We start from the raw sequence: 13,965 nt of genomic DNA on the forward strand, positions 1-13,965 counted from the left end.
TCACTTTAAGGTGTCATCGGCATTTTTGAACATGAGAATGGAGTTATAGATCTTCAAGGCTGGGCCCAGCTTAACGCTCATGATCTTCACAATGTCCGCCTGCGTCAGCAAAAGGAAGGCCTCGCCGTCAATCATCTGAGGGGTTGGGGAGGAAGGTAGAAAGTGGAGAAGGTGGAATGGGTCAAGGGGAGGGGTGTGCATGGGGAGTGGGGGGGTCATTGGAGCAAAGGGTAAATAGGGGGGAAGGGAAGGAAGAGGGGTAGAGGAAGAGAAAGGGAAGGAGAAAGGAGAAAAAGGAAGACAGCAATGGTGACAGAGAAGGTGAGATTCACTGGCTTCCCCTTGCTCTTTTTCTCTTTCTGCTGATTGGGCTGAATGGCAGCGTTTCTATTTGCAAAGGAGTCCTGGTGTGGTACCATAGGAGAAGCACCGGACTGCTAACCACAGGCTGGCAGTTCTAACCCACCAGTTGGTCCTTGGAAACCCTATACTGGGTCACTCTGAGTCAGAACCGACTTGATGGCACTTAACAACTATTTGCAAAATGTCTTTGGAGTCCTCCTGCTGGTCCTGTCCCCACACGAACCCACTGCTCAAGGTCAGTGGCACTATGAGGGAGACAAGCAGACACTGTGCGCATGTCAGGGTGATGCAATGTCAAGTTCGCAGTACCACCGTTGAGCTTTTCTTCTTGCCCCCAAAGACAGAGAAACTGAAGCTCATTTTATCCAAACCTTTATATCTACCTTTTAGCATAAAGACTTAAGCGACACCACAAAGACAAACCAAAAGGGCGCATGCTTCAAGACCTTTCTCAATGTCATGAAATAAGGGAAAAAAGAGAGGGAACTTACCTAGACTCGATGCTATTTAAGAAATGTAAAGCAATACATGGGAGATGAAGAGGGCTGGTGGGGGAGGCTGTGTGGGGCTGGGGGCAAAGGAAGTCAGGGTAGGAGGGGTAAACGGGGCCATGTCTGCCAGCAGGGGGCGCTTGACTGGGCACATCATTTGGCTGAAGAACGTCCTACTCTGAGCACTGCAACCCCACCTTTGAGGAGAGTGTCATTGTACTTACGACCAACCTTCAATAATCAACAGCAAATAAGAGACTTCTATAGTTCTTCCTAGGAGCTCTGGTAGCGTAGTGGTTACGAATCAGGCTGTGAACCGCAAGGTCAGCAGTTTGAACTACCAGCGGTTTCCGCGGGAGAAAGCTGAGGCGTTCTGCTCCCGTAAAGATTTACAGCCTCGGAAACCCTGTACAGAACCGACTCCACGGCACTTAACAACAACAACATAGTTCTTTCTATGGAGTCCTGGTGTGGTGCTGTGGGTTAATGCGCCAGACTGCAAAGCCGTTTGAATTGCAAGGTCGGCAGTTTAAGCTCACCAGCCACTCCTCGGAAACCCTATACAGGGTTGTTATGGGTTGGAACCGACTCGATGGCACTTAACAACACCACAGTTCTTCCTATGGAGTCCTGATGTGGCGCTGTGGGTTAATGCGCTGGGCTGCAATGTTGGTTTGAACTGCAAGGCCGGTGATTCAAGCTCACCAGTCCCGCATTGGAAACCCTTTCCAGGGTCTCTACGGGTTGGAACCAACTCGACAGCACTTAACACTAGTACTTGCAGAGCCCTGGTGTGGCACTAGTAATCACAAGATCAGTTGTTCAAACCCATCAGCCACTCTCAGAAACCCTATGGTTTCTGGTAGAAACCTCCTATGGTGGTGGTGATGTGCTATGGAGTTGATTCCAACTCATAGAGGCCCTGAATAACGCTTCCGAGGCTGTAAATCTTTATGGGAACAGCAAGCCTCATCTTTCTCCCACAGATCAGCTGGTAGTTTCAAACTGCTGACTGTGAGATTAGCAGCTCGACTTGTAATCACACTACCAGAGAAACCCGACACAGGGTCTCTGTAAGTCAGAATCAACTAGACGGTACACAACAGTACTTATGTTCCACATACTTTCCATCAACTCTTCACAATCACCCTATGAGGGAGTACCAGCAGCACCCATACCCCACTTTATAAATCATAAGACAGGCTAAGGAATTTGCTCAACGTAAACCCGGCTTGTTAAGTGTGATTCAAGAGTTGTGCTCTTAATCACAGTGTATGCTGGGCACACAATTCATGCGGCTCAGTGGGTGCTGTCTCCAGAGTCTGACTCTGCCCACCACTTCACACTCAGCTGCAGTGCCAGCTGAGCTACAGATCTGTCTTATCACTGGGAGTTTTCTGCCTTTGGACCTTGACTCTCTCTGACATGCCTGGCTGCAGGTCCTTCCCACAGCCAGCGTACTGAACCCCAGTGCTTCTTCCAGTATTCAGAGCTGCCCACTTCCGTGGTGGCTTCCGTCCTTCACAGAGCTCTCTCAGTTCAACAAGCTCCACTGAATTAGCTAGGTCTACCAGAAGCACCAGAGCTTATCCACCCTGCTGACCCTGGACTGATACACCCAGGTCCAGAGGCTGTGTGCTAGTCAGGCTGTGGGGCTCCCTCTCAGTGGCTTTCATGGATTGAGCTGTGTCCCCCTCAAAATCTGTGTCAGCGTGGCTGGGTCGTAATTCTCAGTGGTTCAACAGGTATGTGATGATTCTTCCCCCCATGATGTGAGCTGATGAGATGAACCAGTAAGAGGATTAAGGGGGGATTGTTGTTAGGTGCCATTGAGTTGGTACTGACTCATAGCGACCCTGTGCACAACAGAACGAAAAACTGCCCAGTCCTGGGCCAACCTCACAATTGTTGCCATGCTTGAGCCCACTGATCCTGCCACTTTGCCAATCCATCTTGCTGGGGGTCTTTCTCTTTTTCTGTGACCCTTCACCTTACCAAACATGATATCCTTCTCCAGCCCAAGGCACTTTCAATATTCTCCTCCAACACCAGAACTCAAAAGCATCAATTCTTCTATGGTCTTCCTTATTCACTGTCCAGCTTTCACATGCATATGAGGTTATTGAAATTACCATGACTTGGGTCAGGCGCACCTTAGTCCTCAAGCTGACATCTTTGCTGTTAAACACTTTAAAGAAGTCTTGGGCAGCAGATTTGCCTAATGCAATACGTCGTTTGATTTCTTGACTGCTGCTTTCAAGCAGGGGAAAAGACCATTCTTAATTCCATCAGGATCTGATCCCATGGAAGGGAGATCCCAAGGAGTATGGCCTGCAATACCTTTTTTTCTTACAAGAGATAAAAGGAGAGAGAAATGGTCAGAGAAGGGGAACCTACTACCACAAGAAGAGCCAGGAGTGGAGTGTGTCCTTTGACCTGGGGTCCTTGCACTGGGAAGCTCCTAGATCCAGGGAAAGATGATGACAAGACACATGGATGTTGGTTCTACAGATGTTGAAAGGAGACAAGGACCTTGTGCCAGTGCTGGGTTCGGACTTCTAGCCTCCCAGACTGTGGGAGAATCAATGTTCTGTTCTGTAGTATTTCTGTCATAGCGGCCAGCACTGGGGAACCAAGACAGTGGCCCCACTGAATCACATACACTGGTCCAGAAAGCTGGGGGGATCACCCACATGACCAAAGGTCTTGACCTCTTCAAGTTCAAAATGTGAAGGAAAGGAATCCTAGGCCTAGTGAAGTATGAACTGTGGATTTTTGCATGAATTGATTTATTATCATTCAGAGAACCCATTGGTGTGGGACCCTGTGCACCACCTGGAGATTTCTTACCATCACCTTTGCAGAGCTCCAGGTTCTGGCTTCCTCAAAACAAAGACTGGAGGGTCCGCAATTTGAGACATCTGTAAGAAGATGGCTGGAAATATCTCCGAACACGCACAATTTATAAATGCCCTATGTGTAGTATCAGGAGTGTGCCTGAATGTGTGTGTGGCGGGTGGTGGTGGTGGTGTATGAGATAAGATCAGAAAAAAGGCCATGTCCTGACCTAGAAGGCAGAAGAAATCAAGAAGAAAATTAATTCAGTGAGCCAAATGCAATCATCTACCCACCCTAAGTAATGGTCCAGTGTTGTGGGTAGGACGGAACAGGACCCAGACTGAAGTAACCTGAATAGATCCTTAAACACATACATGAGGAAAGATTACCACAGGCCAAGCTATGATCTAACTGGTTCTGTCAAGACCTGACTGAGGAGACTTTTATGCTATCACAACACAGTGGTGAGGTCCATAAGGCGTCCATTCAAAGAGAAGGAAGTTTTCAGTGTTTATCCAGCTGCACCGCTGGCTCCCCTGTCCACCTCCTCCTCCGAGCTCCTGCTACACCTGCCACACACCTGTCAGCTCTTACCACACCACCAGAGGCAGCAATGTACAATTCTGTCTCCCGTCTAGGCAGCGATCTCTTCTTCTGTGTGTCTATTGTCTATCCTCATCAGCTTTTATGGGGCCAGGCACAGAGCAGCTATCAATATAGTCGTCCCTCGGTATCCACAGGGAATCGGTTCCAGGAACCCCATGGTGGTGGTGGTGTGTCGTAGAGTCAGTTCTGACTCACAGCAACCCTATATAGGGTTTCCAAGGCTGTGAATCTTTACGAGAGCAGCAAGTCTCATCTTTCTCCTGCGGAACCGCTGGTAGTTTCAAACTGCTGACTGTGATGTTAGCAGCCCTACTTGTAACCACTGCATTACCAGAGTTCCTTAGGACCCCCCACCCCATGGATACCAAATTCTCATATAAAATGAGGTATATTGCATTTAACCTATGCATAGCCTCCTATATATGTCCAATCATCTCGACATTACTTATAACACCTAATACCATGCAAATGCTATGCAGATATCACTTTCGTCCCCTCTTAACTTTTGAGGGATTGCTTTGACCACTTAATAACTTTTGTTAAGTCTTTCCTCCTCAGCCGCCTCCCCCGCCAATTTTCGATCCATGGCTGGTTGAACCTGCAGATACAGAGGACTGATGGCAATTATTTGCTGAATCAATTAAATAAACTTACAAGAGCTGTGGCCTAGACAATCTAAAAAACCAGGTATCTACTACTGTGCTCTGAAAGTCCCTGCAGAGCATCTTGACCAAAATCCTGGAAGGCTCAGTCAGAAAGGTCCTGCCTGGGGAATGGATGATGAGGACCAGATCCTGGGAGAACGGTTATCCTCGGTCCCCACTAAGGTCCTGCTCCACTATGAGACCCTCTGTGATGTTGCTTATTTGTATCATAGACCATGCTGAACCAAGGTGACAAGCAGCAGCTGCTCCTGGGAGACACAGCCAGGGCGGGCTGGGAGGACCCAGGTCTTTAGTGGCTGTGCAGACAGCTGAGTGACAATGTACTCCAACAGACAAGCCTTGTGGCCAGTTGTCAGTCTAAAGGTAGTTCTCTAATGGTCACAGAGCTCTGTTCTGACTCATGGAGACTGCATGTTGGAGACTTGGATGAAAACACAGAAGGCTTATTGATAATCATAAATGAAAGAATCAAGATTTAAAACAATGAGACTACGAAACCAACAAAGTAGCATTTAATAGGGATAACTGTAAAGCTTTATATTACCCAGTGGTACGGGTACATACTGGAAAACTTGGTTTGAAGTTGATGTCAAAAGCACTTGGGGGGGTGGGGTGTGTTCATGAACTCCCAATTGGTGTCGTGTGGCGATTATAAAGCTAATGCAAACCATATTCTGCTAAATAAAATATAGGGGTGTTCAAAGTTAGGGAAAGAGAACACATCCCAAATCTCCATTAACAAGAAAACCGTGGGGGTTTTTTGTAAAACGAAACTACACTCAGCAATGAAAATGAACTGTGCTGGACATGCAGCATGGATGAAACGAAAACACATTAGATTGAGCAAAAAGACACAGCACAGAAATAATACATGTCTGTATGATTCCACTGATATGAGTTCAAGAACAGGCAAAAGTAATCTAGGGCACTAGAGAGTACAACAGTGGTTGTCTATGGGACAAGAGACTGACTAAAAGGCACCAAGAAACTTGCTGACGTTAATGGAAATGTTCTGTGTCTTGACTGAGGAGTTGGGTTCAGGGTGCATATTTTTGATAAAACTTGTGGAATTGTACTTTTAAGATCTGGCCATTTCATTATATGGATACTATACCTCAATATAAAACAGCTAGGAAGCAGCCCAGTGTGTTCTGTGTTGGTCAGAAGATCTGGAACACAGGATTAAACTCTGGACAAGTTTTGATAAGGTTACCAGCCCAGAAGGCAGGAAAGCACAGGGCGTGGGGAGGAGTTTGGGAGCTCCGTCACACAAGGAAGATCGTATGTGGAAACTGGCTGTGTCTCCCTGGGTAAGGGGGTTTTCACAGGGGCTGAGAGCAGACTTCTTTCTTACCGGTATCTGACCTGGATTAGGCAGCTGAGTCACATGTTTCCACACATGGGATACACAGGAGGGGTGTCTGTTCTCTTTGGAAGGAAGCCCTAGCCAAACTCGAAGGTCTCCTGTAGTTTCAAACTCTACAACAAGGATCACAATACAGTTGTTCTTCATGTGGTGTCATAGTTTAAGTACTGGGCTGCTAGCTGTAAGGTCTGCGGTTCAAATCCACCAGCCACTCCTTGGAAACTCTATACAGGGTCCCTGTGAGTCGGAACCAACTAGATGGCACTGAACAACAACAACATGCACTTTAAAGGAGCCCTGGTAGTGCAGTGGGTTATGTGTTGGGTTGCTAACCACAAGAACAGCAGTTCGAATCCATTAGCCACTATGTGTGAGAAAGATGAGGCCTTATGCTCCTGTAAATACTGAGAACCTCAGAAACCCTATACAGGGTCACTGTGAGTCAGAACTGACTTGATGGCTTGAAGAGCAGCAGCATGCATTAAAAAGCATGGTGTGGTGCTGTAGGATAAGCACTGGACTGATAACTGCAAGTTCAGCAGTTCAAACCCAAAAACCACTCTCAGAAACCCTATAATGGGTCAGTACGAGTCAGAACCACCTTGACAGTGCTTAACAACAACATGCATTTAAAAAGAGGCGTCATGGGGCACAGCGGCTAAACGATCAGTTACTACATGAAAAGCCAATGGTTCAAACCCACCACCTGTTCCATGGGAGAAGGGTGAGGTAGTCTGCCTCTGTAAAGATTTACAGACTCGGAAACCCTGTGGGGCAGTTGGGTCGACTCTGTCCTATGATTCGGAACAAACTTGACAGCACGAGGTTTGGGGTGAAAACTAGTTACCGTTTACTGTAGAGCTGGAATGGTATGATAAATTATATTACATAATGATACAACACGATGTTGCTACACATCAATAAATACTGTTGTTAAGGGACGTTGAGTCAGTTCTGACTCAATGACCCTGTCTAGGGTTTCCAAGGAGCGGCTGGTGGGTCTGAATCACTAACCTTGTGGTTCAAAGTCCAGTGCCGATCCTAGCTTGCCACCCCAGAGTCCATTACTATATATAGTAATGACATGATTAGTAGACACTCTAGTATAATGAACGATTTGTCATTTTCAGTGCTCAATACCCATATTGCCTCCACTTGGTTGTGATTAGGTGCCAGAGAGTCAATTTCCACTCAGAGCAAATCCATGTGACAGGGTAGAACTGCCCCACAGCACTTTCTTGGCTGCCATCTCTCCAGGTCATCCTCCCAAGGAGCTGTCAATCTCCTGGTTAGCAGCTGAATGCTTAACGACCATGTCACCCACCAAAAAACCCAAGACCCCTGCCACTGAGTCGATTCCAACACACACTGATCCTCTATAGGGTTTCAGAGGCTGTAAATCCTTATGGGAACAGAAAGCATTTCTCCCTCGGAGTGGATGGTGGGTTTGAACTACTGACCCTGCAGACAGCAGTCCAGTGCTTATCCTACTGATCCACCAGGGCTCCCTACATCTCCACTTTTCAGAGAAGGCAGACCCTGCCTTAAGAGTCAGTAAATAGTGCAAATTGGCAGAGCTGGGATTTAAATGCAGGATCCTGTTGTGGTGCTGTAGGATTGGCACTGGACTGTTAACTGCAAGGTCGGGGGTTCAAACCCACCAGCTGCTGCTTGGAAACCCTAATCAGGGTCGCTGTGAGAATGGCCCTCAACAGCAACAACAGGATTTAAATGCAGACTCTCCAAAGTTATGAAGTTGGCATTCTTTTATCTACTAACTCACTGCTTATCTTTGGTAAGCTCTTGGGTCTGGATTTTGTGTGTTAGGAGCCCTGCAGCAAACAGCAATACCTCTGCTTTTCAAAATATGCTTTAATTTAGTGAGTGTCATTGTTGTTGTGAAGTGCTGTCGAGTCGATTCCCACCCATAACAGCCCTGTCTAGGGTTTCCGAAGAGCTTCTGGTGAGCTTGAACCGCCAACCTTGCAGTTCAAACAACTTTGCAGTCTGGAGCGTTAACTCACAGAGCCACACCAGGACTCCTAGTGGAGCTAAATTTGGAAAACAAAAAACTGGGCCAGAGAGCAGAAGAATGAATAGAATTCTGCCTCCTAAACACTTTCTCTCCCTAAGGATGCTCTGACCCCAGTTCTCCTAGCCAAAGCTCTGGTATGGGCTTTTCTCCAGAAATGTGGGTAACTATGACTCGTCTCATCCAGGTGTGGCTAGCTGGGGACAGTGCTGGGGGGACACAGTGACCCCTTCTCTGTCACCCATTATGCATGTGCACCTTACCTCATCTTTGAAGAGTCGTGCTTGGTCCTCACAACCTGTCAGAGTCTGAACAAAGCCGAAGACCTTGGAGACCAAAGAAGACACATTGACAAGGAGCTGGGGGCTGTGGCCTCGGTGCCTTCTGAGCTATGACGGAATCACTTTCTCGTACCATCCTAACACGGTCCTGTGTCTCTGTGCTGCTGGGCAGCTGAGGTGGGGCCCACGAGCTGGCGTCCCTGCTGGATTTCCAGCCAGATGAACAACACCTGCCACCCCCACCCATGGGGGCACTAGAAGTGTGGTCAGTAGAGATGAGTAGGAGCACTGTCCATCTCTGCCAGAGAAGGCCTCTCCTGGGCCCTCCCACCAGAGTGTGGTGACGGGGAGAAGCAGGGGAGGAGCAAAAGAAGAAAAAAGGGCCTCTGACTCCTCACCTCATCGATGGTCCACTTGGCCACCGTGGAGGCCGAGATGCCTGCCACTCCCGGCAGCAGTTTGCAGTGTTGTTCCCAGCACACAGACAGGGAGCGGTCTGGGTGGGTCGACAAGGCCGACAGAAAGAGGGACTGGTGCATAACATCGGTGGTGAGGTCTGGAAGGCAGAGAGGACTCATTTGGTCCCCAAGGTCTGCTCAGAGCCATGCCACTGGGAAGACTGGCTGGCAGAACAGTGTGGTGCTCTGACAGAGCTAAGAGGGTGGCCCACGTCTCCTCAGTCCTGACCCAGTGCTTCTGGTGGTGGGCCCGTCACTTTACAGACTCCAGGTCAGCTGTGTGAAATGACTCTACCTCCCTGTCTGAGCCCGTGAGCTTCCGGAGACCACTTTTCATCACCTGGGCACTAGAGCATCCCAGAAGGCACCGTTTGCTAGATACCTGACATCCAAACAATTCCCAGCATCCAAGCAAGCTTAGCAGTGACACCAAAAGCTATTCTGTTTGTCCTTTTTTTCCTAAGTTCTTTTGGGATTCAACCAATTTTCTTACCCAACTTAGTTCGAAACCCACCCTCTGGCCTCAAGCCCCAGTTTTCTCCCCTACTCCATCAGCCTCGTCTGCTTTGGCACTTGCCTACTCAGGCACCTAGAACGTGATCCTGGACTATCTGCCAACTCCGTGTTGGCTGTCACTTTGCTTCCTGATCTGTTCCTGGAATCTTTGGCTCCTGCCTGCCAGCCTTGAAATAGGTCTATGGATCTGAAGATGGATGCTTCTTCCTTTGGCACTTGTCCACTTGTATCACATTTACCTCAAGCTGCTCTAACAAACCTGGCTTCCCTCACCTCCAGAAGCCTGTACATGCTGCCTAGGGAGCTTGCTCAGTGCCGGAGAGATGGCTCTTCCCCTCACTGCTGGGTACAGCACCTCCATGACCCTCTTCTCAAAGGCCTTTCCCTGCCTGTCTCAGACTGACCTCGCTTTCCCCCTCGACTCTCTTGTGTTTCACAATCACATTCAGAACTTCTGGAATTCCATTCCCAGCCCCACTGACAGCTCTGACTCTGTCTCCTCTCTGCTCATCAGCCCAAATCTGAGCTCTTCCCCGACCTTCACCCTCACCAAGGAGCCTGGTGCCTCTGTATAGCTCAAACCAGCTCCTCCCAGGACCACGTTAGGAAGTGTTCAGCATCTCCCATCATGAAGTTACCATCACAAATACTTGTCATCCACAAGGCTGGCCTCGCGTCCTCACAGGGACTCCCTCTGTGAAGCCCTGGGTCTGGTTCACCTTGGTGCAGGGCTTGGGTTGCTGGGGAACATGTTTGCAGGCAGCTTCCCTCCTCCTCATTCTTCCCCTGGTCATAAGGACACGAGCTCTCACAGGCACCTAGGGTCTCTTATTAAACCATCTAACTGCAGGTCAGAAACAGTTCCTGTTCTTTCAAACAGCTGACCCTCATGGGGCTCCAATGGCTCTATGAGCAGGGTGAGCACAGCCAGCCTCTGCGCACTCAGAGCTGGCTTCCTCTGGAGCTGTTCACCAGCAAACCCTGGTGCCTCTGCTGAGGTCTGCCCAGACATGTGGAACACAACCCAGAATGGCCAGTGTTCCGTCTGTGCCAGGGCAGGCTGGTGGAGCAGGAGAGCCCTGACCCACTTGGACTCTTGCCCCTGCTCTGGTCCTGATGTGCCTCCAGGCCTTGGGCAAATCCTTCCTCACTTTCTAGGCCGCAGTTCCACAGCTTAGTTCTAGAATGAACTCAGGAGGCAAGCACCCTCTGGTGGTCACAATGTTGCCCTGCAATGGAAGGTGACCTGGGTACCAAGTTGTCAAGCAGGAGAGGTCTAGGAATCCTCACTCTGAGGATTCAGGTCTGAGGCTGCAGGAATTACCTGCTTTCCCCGAGAGGAAATAATATGGAACTGCAGCACGAGGAGACAGACAAGAGGCCAGGAAGACTAGTTATTCCAGCAGGTAACTGTGCTAAGCACAGCATGTGAATTATCCTGTTTATACTTCTCCCCATCTTATGAGGCGTTGTTGTTGTTGTTAAAGTGCCGTCGAGTTGATTCTGACCCATAGCGACCCTGTGTAGGGTTTCCAAGGAGCAGCTGGTGAACTTGAACCACCAACCTTGCAGTTCAAACGATTTTGCAGCCTGACACACTTGCCCACAGCACCACATCAGGGCTCCATCTTACGAGGTAGGTACTATATTATTGTAGTTTACTGACAAGGAAGCTGAGGCCAGAGGTTCACTTGCACAAGGTCTCACAGCCTGTAGTAAGTAGGCTGTGCTCTCAATCATGCTTCTATTTATTACCCAGGAACTGGAAGAGCTCAGGCCCTGCTCTGAATGTGTGGCCCACTAGGTGGTTTCTCTTCTAGCTGCCTGAGAAGGATGTGCATTCCAGCCAACAGAAGCAAGACTCCCAGCATCGCTGCTGTGTGTCAGGTCCTATGCTAAACGGCTGTAGACAGGAGATGAGGTCACACCCCACCCTGAGGAAGGATCAATCTGCCCCTCCCTTGAGAGGACATGATGTGAACTGACATCTGGGGGAGCTGCTTTACGTTTGGTATAGAGGCAGTCCCTGGGTTATGAACAAGATCAGTTCCTGAATGTATCTGCAAGTAGATCTGATAGGTGTGCTGGAACAAGGTCCATATGGTTCTTACTTTAGTGCAAGACAGGAGTCTTGATGGTACAGTGGTTAAGTACTTGGCTATAAACCAAAACGTCAAGTGGTTCAAACCCACCAGCCGCTGTGGGGGAGAAAGACAGTCTGCTCCCGTAAAGATTTATGGTCTCAGAAATCCTCAATAGTGGTGGGTTTTGGTTCAGAGCAAGAAAAGGCTTGAAGCCTTTTCAAGGATTTAACAGCTGCAGATGCAACAAGTAAAGGTGATTGTGTTGAAGAATTTGCTGTGACCAGGGGGTTGGTTCATGGAGCTCTGGTAGCGTAGTGGATGATGAGCTGGGCTGCTAACTGCAAGTCAGCAGTTTGAATCTACCAGTTGCTCGCTCCCATAAAGATTTAAAGCCTCAGGAAGCCCTATACAGGGTCACCATGGGTCACCATGCATTGGAAGTAACTCCACAGTACACAACCACAACCACCAGGGGTTTGCTCACAATCATTTCCAAGTGAGGGCAAATTTACATGATATTAAAGGTCAAGTGTGTTAGTACCAGCGATGTCACCTGAATCTGAGTATCAGCTCTGCCTTAACAAGCTGAGTGACCTTGGACAAGTGACTTCATCCGCTGTGCCTCATGAGAACAATATCCACACTACAGGTGCTTGTGAGAGGTCGAGTTTATGTAAAGTGTCTGTCACAGTGCTGGCCTAGGGTAGGTTTTCGATCAATGGGAGCAGCGACTAGACTACTATTATTTCAAGCACTGATACTAGAAAGGCAGATACTATCTGTGCTTTCACATGAGGAAACTAAAGATCAAGTGTCAAGTGACTTGCCCAAAGTGACACAGCTTGGAAGTGACAGTCATGGCCTCCCTCCCAGGAATCCTAGAAGCAGAGAAGAGCAGAGCTGGGAGGCATCACCCTGCTTCACAGAGGAGAACCAGAGGCCCAGAGAGGTTCTGTCCCCGACAGACTCATAGTGAGGCTAAGAATGAACTTGGTTCTTACAGACTTTGCTGCAACCCACAGAGCACGCTCTTGGTCTGTGTGAGAAAGAATGTTCAGGGAGAAGGAACCAGCACTGATATGGGCATGGCTGTACCTCACAGCTCTACCTCCCAGCCTCCCATCCATCTCCCATCACCTCAGAACTCTACTGGCCATTCATCCCACAAGTTATTGAGCAGCCACTGTGAACACTTTGTGGAGGACATGGGGTCAGATGACTGGGACTTACTCTGGAAATCTTCCTGAGGAAGCTTCCGATACTTTGGGGGGCGGCCAATCCTGGAGAAGGAGAGACCAGGTCTAGAGCAGGGAAATCAGCATATGGTCTTGCCCAAGAAGCCAAGAGGCCCCAAGCCTAGGGAAGCCCCGGCCCTGACACCCTGCCTTCCGCACCGGCCATGATGGCGAGGCTTTTTCCTTGGGGAGAAGCCTGAGAGGTTCCTCTTCCGGGTGGAGGCCTCCGAGTCCGAAAGCTCCGCTTTCAGGCGGCTCTGGTTCCTCTCCGCCAGCGGGCAGCCTGAGAGGCAATGGTGGGCAGTGAACTTGCCTGTAACGTGGCCAGAACCGTCACACCCAGGAGTAGGGCACTTCCTGGAGAAGAAGGAGGCATCAGCTGGGCTGGATGCACGGTCCCCACTGTGCCCTCCTTCCATAACCCTGGCCCCAATCAGTGCAACACAGACCCTGTGGACTCCTGAACACAAGCCCCTCACTCACCGGTGATGGAAGCTGTACTTGGAGGTCCTAGTGTGCTGCAGGCTCTTATAGCTGAGAGCGGGGCAGCCCCCAGGGGATGTGGCGTTGGGCTCTCTGGGTCCTGAAGAAGCAGGAAGGAGAGTCAACAGATAGTTCTGGGATGGGGAGAAGAGAGGGCAAGCAAGCTTCCATGGGAAAGGGCAGCCCTAGAAATTAGTTCTCCAGGGGCAGGGGCCCTGTGCAGGGCTGTGCACCATTTCCTGCTGTGCACCTCAGTTCCTGCCCCACTGTTAGCTTCTCATACAGACCAGGCCCTTGGTCTCTGAGGCAAAGTGGTTTTGCAGGGAGGTCAAGCCTGAGCTGGTATGAACACAGCTGTATCACACTGGGCAATCTTGATGATTCTCTGTATTTTTTTTCTCATTTTCATTCCTAAAACTTGATCATTTTTCCCCAGACTCTGCCCCTGCTTGCAGGAGAATGTCAGAGAAGGACTGACAACTCCTGGGGAACTAGCATGGTGGCAGAAGGGAGGTTGTTGTTAAGTGCCGTCGCGTCCATGACAACC

At 49.3% G+C, this 13,965-nt stretch overlaps 1 protein-coding gene across 1 annotated transcript in view; it reads right to left on the reverse strand.

Moving 5' to 3' along the window:
- L3MBTL1 (l(3)mbt-like 1 (Drosophila)) overlaps positions 1-13,965 on the reverse strand; it is a 35,540-nt gene continuing 21,575 nt past the window's right edge. Inside the window, exons 18-25 of the mRNA XM_006839352.1 lie at positions 13,419-13,518; positions 13,095-13,292; positions 12,931-12,980; positions 9,041-9,198; positions 8,620-8,687; positions 8,474-8,539; positions 892-931; positions 1-135 (exon numbers count right to left, since the gene is read on the reverse strand). Of these exons, the coding sequence (XP_006839415.1) occupies positions 1-135; positions 892-931; positions 8,474-8,539; positions 8,620-8,687; positions 9,041-9,198; positions 12,931-12,980; positions 13,095-13,292; positions 13,419-13,518 (815 nt within the window). The remainder of the gene's footprint in view (positions 136-891; positions 932-8,473; positions 8,540-8,619; positions 8,688-9,040; positions 9,199-12,930; positions 12,981-13,094; positions 13,293-13,418; positions 13,519-13,965) is intronic.

The sequence above is a fragment of the Chrysochloris asiatica genome, unplaced genomic scaffold, assembly GCF_000296735.1.
Source record: "Chrysochloris asiatica unplaced genomic scaffold, ChrAsi1.0 scaffold00023, whole genome shotgun sequence".
In the NCBI taxonomy this organism is placed as follows: Eukaryota; Metazoa; Chordata; class Mammalia; order Afrosoricida; family Chrysochloridae; genus Chrysochloris; species Chrysochloris asiatica.